Below are 7,750 nucleotides of genomic sequence, written 5' to 3' on the forward strand. Positions count from 1 at the left end.
AAATACAAATGTTTCATTCAAGAGCACGTCTTCGAGGATATAGGGAGAGGGCCTTCGCTATCTTCAAGGATTATTTTAGTCTTTTAGAAACCAGTTATGCTGGTGTTTTACTTTTCCTATAAACAAGAGTAAATGTTCCGAAAGTATTTCTTCAAGAAATACTTTAGAAAGGTAGGGCTGCTGCCATGTTACTGTCACTAGTCCACACCCCGGGCCGGTAACACGAACCCTAACCGAGCTTCTCACCAGGTTCTCCGCCATCAGGGGATGTAGGTTCCCTTGGCCCTGGGTTTGGGAAAAGCGGGAAAAGGGAAGTAGTGTGCCAGCCTTCTGTCTCTTTCAGGAAAAAGGAGCCTGTTTGGGTCCACATGTAATTTCTCCGTGTGTAACTGAACCGTAGGTGATATTTCACCTGTGGAAACAAAGAGAAAACCAGCTGTTCCGAGAGATCCAGACAGAGGAGCAAACAACAAGGTGGAGTGGGAGAGTGCTTTGGGGGCTGTCACGGCCGAGAACTCACCACTCCCCCGCCTCTGAGAATCTCCAGTGGGCCCCGGAATGTGACACTGAGTGGTCCCTGTCCCAGCAGGAGCAGGGAGCCACACAGGGGCCCCTTTTTGGGGGGTGGTTCTCGGCCATTCCTCTCTTAATTCCAATGTGAAGTGCCACCAAGCGTTCAGGATCCCTGGCGGGCCACCAACCACAATGCTAGATGGATGTGATGGCTTCCTAATTTTAATGTCATCAGGTAAGCAAAAACCTCACTTTCTTTCTTTCCTTTTTTCTGCCAGATCGTATTTAAGTCCTAAATATCTGCTACTTTCCTTATCTATCTTATCAGACTCTGTCCACAGAGGCCTGGAAACCAGTAATGTCTTTCATAAAATGAGGGAACAGTAAGGAGCTTGGGGCGGCCACAGATAGGTGCATTTTCTAACCTGTTCTGCCCCATGGGTTAAAATGTCACCAGGGTCCCCTTGGCAGGGACTGTGATGGTGCTATCAGACCCAAAGGAGAGACTGCTATTTACTCGCAGGCAGGCAGAGGTTTAAGGGAAAGCAGTGCCTTTTACAGGTTGAACTAGTGACGCGGGAGGAAGCGGAGGCCTTGCTGATAGGCTGCGACTGCTTGGCCCGGCCGCACGTCTCACCGCCAGCGGCAGGGGCTCCTTGCTGTGGTTGAAGGGGTGCTCGAAGACCACGGCGGCCAGCACGCTGGACGAGCGGTTGTCATACCTAATGTAGTCCTCAAAGTCCTTCTCAGAGGAAAAGCCGCGCACTGTGGAGAGAGAGCACGGGAGCTGCGGTTGCCCAATCTACCCTCCTCCTTGAAAAACCTGGGTGGTTCAGGTCACCGGCAGATGAAAGACAGCAAACCCTCTAGGGCTTTGTAAATCCTTCCTGAGACTCAAGGCGGCTTTCATCTTTGGCAGAGGGACAGGCTGCCATCAAGGAGGGCAGAACGGCAAGGTCAGGGCCCTAGGCAGGGGGTTCTCCCGGCGCGGATTTTTGGAGCAGAGCTGGAGGCTCTGGGCAGCACCTGCAGCAAGGCCCAGTAGCGCAAACCCACCACCCACCCTGTACTGGGCTCTGCAGCCCGGGGTGGCTTCTCTGTCTCAAAACCAGAATGGTGTGTTTTTAGAAATGGAGTGGACATTAACTCAGAGTGTCTCAAAGGTTTTTTCTATCATCCGGACACTCTTTTACAATTCAGAAAGGGTTTTACTGTCATCATTTTATGAGGGACCAAGGCACTTCCTCTGAGTGTTTGCTACGTGGAATTCAAGCCTGGCAGGTAAATGCCCAAATGAGGAGGGGAAAATGGACGACACCTTCCATCCCGATAGCAAAGGGTTAGGAACGGTGAGCAGCACACGCAGCGGGAGTTCCCTTCTCAGGCTTTCTCAGCACTGTTTTCAGAGCTGCCCACCCGAAACCACGTCCCAGAAAAGATTCTTGGTGCCACACGCTCAAACCGTGCCCTGCCCTTGTCACAAAAGGGCTTTCCTTGGCTCAAGTACACCCAGGCATCCCTGTAAAGTCCTGTCCACCCTGCTGACTGTCAGATGCAGTTCCAGGGCCTGGTACTGCTAAGGCTGCTGCACCTGCTGCTCCCCGGGGCCCTCGCAGCTCTGGACAGGTGGGCGGCCAGCCCTGGTCCCATTGTACAATGAGGCATGGCCACAGAGAAGGTGGGGGATTCCCTGGGTGGCTCAGCCACCGAGACGAGACTTGATGCTAGATGGGCTTGATGGCTTCCTGGTCTTCATGCCATCAGGCAAGCAAAAACCTCACTTTCTTTTTTCCTTTTTTCTGCCAAGTTGTATTTAAGTCCCAATATCTGCTACTTTTATTGTCTATCTTATTGGACTCCGCTCATAGAGTCCTGGAGACCAGTAATGTCTTTTGTAAAATGAGGGAACAGAAAGGAGCCTGAGGCAAATGCAGGCAGGTGCATTTTCTTACCTGTTCTGCCCCATGGGTTAAAATGTCACCAGGGTCCTTTTGGTGGGGATTGAGACAGTGCTATCGGACCCAAAGGAGACTGCTATTTACTCGCAGGCAGGTAGAGGTTTAAGGGAAAGCAGTGCCTTTTACAGGTTGAAGTAGTGATGTGGGAGGAAACAGAGGTCAGGTCTGGACAGGGTGAGCTCCTCACCCAGCTGCTTCGCAGATCCTGGGCTTGACCCCTGCCTGCCCAGCCCCGCGGAGACACCACCAGGTCCGGCACCGAGAGCCCTGGCATGTCTCACCTCGCATGTTGATCACAAGTGCCCTGCGCACTGTCTCGGTGACGGTCTTGGCAGCGTCACTGTGAGAAGGGATGTAGGCGAGCTCCCAGGTGTCTCCCGGTGGAGGGAAGGTGAAGAACAGAGGCAGCTCCTGGATGGACTGGCCTGGGTAGATGGTGGCATTGGGCACATTTTCCGACTGAATCTTCAAGCGAAGCCAGATCAGGATCCCAGAAAACAGCAATGGCAGGAAGAGTTCCAGGACCGTCACCAGGACTTTCCGCTTCTGGAAGAGACACAACAGGGCACACTGATGGGCTGCAAAGCAGAATCAGGGGCATGCAAACAACCCCTCCCTTAAGGGTGTCCCCAGAAGCCTCGGGGCTGGGCACGCAGCTGACCTCCCTCCGGGGTCTGGACGCACCTGCAGGGTGTAGTTCTTCCAGAGGAGGAGCGCCAGCTGCCTGAGCACAGCCATCGTCTTGCTGGAAAGGACGCCCAGTGCTAGTTACAGACCAAAGACAGAGAGCATGGGTGCGCAATGAGAGTGGGGATGTGGGGGAAAAGCCACGGACCCTTTTTCCTCCACGTCTCTCACCGTCTTTTGTGTCATTTTAACTCCAAACACCCCTGGAAGTAAGGGGACAAGGCCTGTGGCATGCCCACCCTCAATGCTCTACCCTGCATACACAAAGAGCACTGTCTTTTTGGCTGGGCACAGTGGCTCACGCCTGTAATCCCAACACTTTGGGAGGCCGAGGCAAGTGGATCACTTGAAATCAGGAGTTCGAGACCAGCCTGGCCAACATGGTGAAACCCCCTCTACTGAAAATACAAAAATTAGCTGGGTGTGGTGGCGGGCACCCGTAATCCCAGCTACTTGGGAGGCTGAGGCAGGAGAACTGCTTGAACCTGGGAGGCGGAGGATGCAGTGAGCCAAGGTCGTGCCACTCACTCCATCCTGGGGGCAACAGAGTAAGACTCTGTCACAAACAAACAGACACCAAAGAAAACCAAAGAGCATAGTCTTTTTGGAGCCTGACTTGGTCCTTGCTGAATGGAAGATCAATGACATGCTTTTTATGTGCTCTGTGACTTCTGTAGTGGTTTTTAAAATTGTTTTTGTTTTTTTTTTGAGACAGGGTCCTACTATGTTGCCCAGGTTGGAGTGCTGTGGTGCAATCACAGCTCACTGCAGCCTCAAACTCCCGGGCTTGTGATCCTCCCGCCTCAGTCTCCCGAGTAGCTGGAACTACAGGTGCATGCCACCACACCTGGCTAGTGTTTTTAATTTTTATTTTTTATTTTATTTTATTTTTTTTTGAGACGGAGTCTCGCTCTGTCACCCAGGCTGGAGTGCAGTGGCGTGATCTTGGCTCACTGGAACCTCCGCCTCCTGAATTCAAGCGATTCTCCTGCCTCAGCCTCCCAAGTAATTGGGATTGCAGGTGCCTGCCACCATGCCTGACTCATTTATGTATTTTTAGTAGAGATTCGGTTTCACCATGTTGGTCAGGCTGATTTTGAACTCCTGACCTCAAATGATCTGCCCATCTCAGCCTCCCAAAGTGCTGGGATTATAGGCGTAAGCCACTGTGCCCAGCTGCCATTTTCATCTTTACCACTTATCCAACGAAAATTCATCCAAAAAATAATCTATCCTATATTATATAGGAACATGATATTTAAGTCTAGCACATATAATGGGGAAAAAATCTGCCAAAAGATGATCAAATTCAAGTGATACCAGAAACGAGAGCTTAGATCTGTAAAGGTATTCCCTCAATTTAGGTAAAATCTGTCTTACTAAATTTCAAATATCAGAAACAGAAGCTAGATGTGGTGGCTCATGCTTGCAATCCCAGCACTTTGAGAGGCCGAGGCAGGAGGATCCCTTAAGCCCAGGAGTTCGAGACCAGCCTGGGCAACATCGCAAGACCCTATCTCTATACAAATAAAATTAAATTAAATTAAATTAAATTAAAGGAACAGAGACACTGGACTCAGAGTGTTGAGTTCATGAGATGCTAACCTGCTAGAGAAGTAGGTGGTCTGAATGAGTTCAGGTAGGCGCTGCAACACCCAGGAAATAAGAGAAACGTGCTCTGAAAGCTGAGCGCACAGAGGGCGAGGTGTGCAGACGTGACTGCTCTGTCCTGGAGAGGCAGGGAAGGCGATGGAGGAGGGGCAGTCTAGAGAGCCCCTGGTGCTGGTCCACCCGCTACAACTGCAGGCAGGGAGGAGTCCTTCCTGCTCAGCGTCCTTCACATGCGGAAAAGCCTCCTTGACTCACAGTGGAGGAGTTTCAAGTTCAGTTGCTCAGCTCCACGCTCATGGCTGATCCAAACCCAACGTCATCCATCAGCCAGGTTAAGATGGCATGGGATAGAAAGGCAAACAATTAGTGAGCCGTTCCTACATCACCATGAGCCAGCGCTCCCTGACACTGCCCGGGAGACTCCAGCCCGCGGCGAAGGGGGTTGTTTGTTTTTTGTAAATGACCCATTTTACTTTTGGTTTGGTTTCAGTCCATTGAAAATCATTTCTATCAAGGTTTTTTTTAAATTAAAACTCTTGCTTTTTTTTTTTTTAAGGATGTGGCTGTTGATATCTAATCATATTCAAAATTTATGCTTTAAAGGGCAGTCAATAAATATTTACATGAAACACAACTGCACACAGTTAAGAATTAATTTAAAATATGACTTTTAATGAATCGTATTGTTAAAAAGTGAAGAAATTAAAGCTAAAATAGTATGAAGTGCTAATAAGTGGCAACTTAATAAATGATCCCAATTTTTTGAAAATTAATAAGGTAGAAGACCCGTCTCAAAGTCAGTTGCTGATGATGAATAAAACAGCAGTGACTTAAAGACACACATTAAGTCCCGTGGTTTATAAAAGGTTTCTAGAAGTGGTTTAGGCAAAAAGAGGAGGCCAGTGCCTCCGTTTGGGGCCGTCATCCCAGGGAAGTACATTCCAGATGGGCGTGGGCTTGGCTGAGATGAACGTTCTGCCTCTACCAAGAGAGGAATATAAAACAGTCACGGTTCAAAGAAGTCTTCTGGTTAGAGGAACAGACAACTTCCCTTACTGGAAGTCTGGTCAAGAAAGGAAAGATCCCCATGCTTAATCTTGTCCTCTCCAGTCCCAGGGCTGGGAGAGAAGGTCAGAAAGACAGACCACCCACCTTCCCACACAGGCTGCAGGGCAGTACCGGGGAACTGACCTGGGTCCCAGGAGAGGCTCCGCACAGCAGGTCTCCCTTCAGGACTACAGGGGAACTGGCCAGGAGGAGGCGGCTCCACACAGAGGGCTCCGGGGTGGGGCCTGAGAGCCTCTGGAGTGGGGCAGGGCAGCCCTGAGGTTTGGGAACACCGTGGCCTCGCAGGACATCAGGAGGGGCCCAGGGCTCACGGGCATGACTCTCTGGCACCTTTGGACAGATGGAGGGTATTTTGAGTGTAATTTGGAAAATAATTATAAAACACCTCTTACCAAGTTAGAAAATAGAAGAGCAAAATAGACTTTAAGTATGTTACTTAAAACTGAGCAGATCTGATAACAAAAAATTTTGGATTTAGAAAATAAAACACCTGGCCGGGCACCGTGGCTCACGCCTGAACAATTCCAGCACTTTGGGAGACTGAGCTGGATGGATCACCTGAGGTCAGGAGTTTGAGACCAGCCTAGCCAACATGGAAAAACCCCATCTCTACTAAAAATACAAAAATTAGCCGGATGTGGTGATGGGCACCTGTCCCAGCTACTCAGGAGGCTGAGGTGGGAGGATCGCTTGAACCCGGGAGGCAGAGGTTGCAGTGAGCCGTGAGCCGAGATGGTGCTCACTCAGAGTCATCAACTCCGAGATGACTCTGTCTCAAAAAAAATTTTTTAAAAAGAATATAAGCTCTACTTTTTTTTTTTTTTTTTTTTTTTTTTTGAGACAGAGTTTCACTCTTGTTGCCCAGGCTGGAGTGCTCACTGCAACCTCCACCTCCCAGGTTCAAGCGATTCTCCTACCTCACCCTCCCAAGTAGCTGGGATTACAAGCACCCGCCACCACATCCAGCTAACTTTAGTAGAGATGGGCCTTCACCATGTTAGCTAGGCTAGTCTCAAACTCCTGACCTCAAGTGGTCCGCCGACCTTGGCCTCCCACAGTGTTGGGATGACAGGCGTGAACCAGCGTGCCTGGCCAGAAGCTCTGCTTTTCTACTTGTAAGCACTCTGCTTCTACAGCCTCCTCATCCTCTCCTGGCTTCTGGCAGCATCACCCTTTTGCAGACGAAGAAACAAGGAGGAAACGCCTGGCCCAAAATCACACAGCAAGAAGCTACAAAGTCAGGATTTGAACGTTGGCTAGTTTTAGCTTCCAAGTCTGTCTTCTAACTACTACACTACCACATCCTGTGGGTCCTAAAAACACAGAACAACTTCCAACTTCATACAAGTTTTGCATATCACTCCTAGAACATACCATCAGAAATTGAAAGGTAAAAAAGACCCCTAAGCCCCACCACTCAATAAAAGTTTTCTTTTCTTTTCTTTTTTCTGAGACAGAGTCTCGCTCTGTCGCCCAGGCTGGGCATGATCTCGGCTCACTAAAACCTCCACCTCCCAGGTTCAAGTGATCCTCCCGTCTCAGCCTCCCAAACAGCTACAGGCACACGCCACCACGCCCGGTTAATTTTTTGTATTTTTAATAGAGACGAGGTTTCGCCATGTTGGCTAGGCTGGTCTCAAACTCCTGACCTCAAGTGATCCGCCTGCCTCGGTCTCCCAAAGTGCGAGGATTAAAGGCGTGAGCCACCATGCCTGGCCGAGGTTTTATCTCTGTGCCCCCATAGCACCCAGCTTGTTGCCTGGTATGTGCAAGGCTTTACCTAAAGTCTCACTGAACACTATGCTTGCATCTGCTCTGTTTGAGCAAAAGCAATTTAAAGGAAGAGATCCTAGAATTACAAAATCTGGAAAGTTTTTTGTTACAAAAGCAAATGTACACAAAAGGAGGAAGTT

General features: G+C 49.7%; 1 protein-coding gene across 2 annotated transcripts in view; it reads right to left on the reverse strand.

Moving 5' to 3' along the window:
- The window catches only part of ABCA3 (ATP-binding cassette, sub-family A (ABC1), member 3), a 57,753-nt gene extending 51,586 nt beyond the window's left edge, over positions 1-6,167 (reverse strand). For both annotated transcript variants that reach the window (XM_011966999.1, XM_011966998.1), the window contains exons 1-6: positions 5,961-6,167; positions 4,764-5,068; positions 3,156-3,235; positions 2,753-3,017; positions 1,151-1,278; positions 247-412 (exon numbers count right to left, since the gene is read on the reverse strand). In XM_011966999.1, the coding sequence (XP_011822389.1) occupies positions 247-412; positions 1,151-1,278; positions 2,753-3,017; positions 3,156-3,209 (613 nt within the window). In that variant the 5' untranslated portion in view covers positions 3,210-3,235; positions 4,764-5,068; positions 5,961-6,167. The remainder of the gene's footprint in view (positions 1-246; positions 413-1,150; positions 1,279-2,752; positions 3,018-3,155; positions 3,236-4,763; positions 5,069-5,960) is intronic.
- Positions 6,168-7,750: the final 1,583 nt, after the last annotated feature.

Source organism: Mandrillus leucophaeus, unplaced genomic scaffold, assembly GCF_000951045.1.
Source record: "Mandrillus leucophaeus isolate KB7577 unplaced genomic scaffold, Mleu.le_1.0 Scaffold78, whole genome shotgun sequence".
NCBI lineage: Eukaryota > Metazoa > Chordata > Mammalia > Primates > Cercopithecidae > Mandrillus > Mandrillus leucophaeus.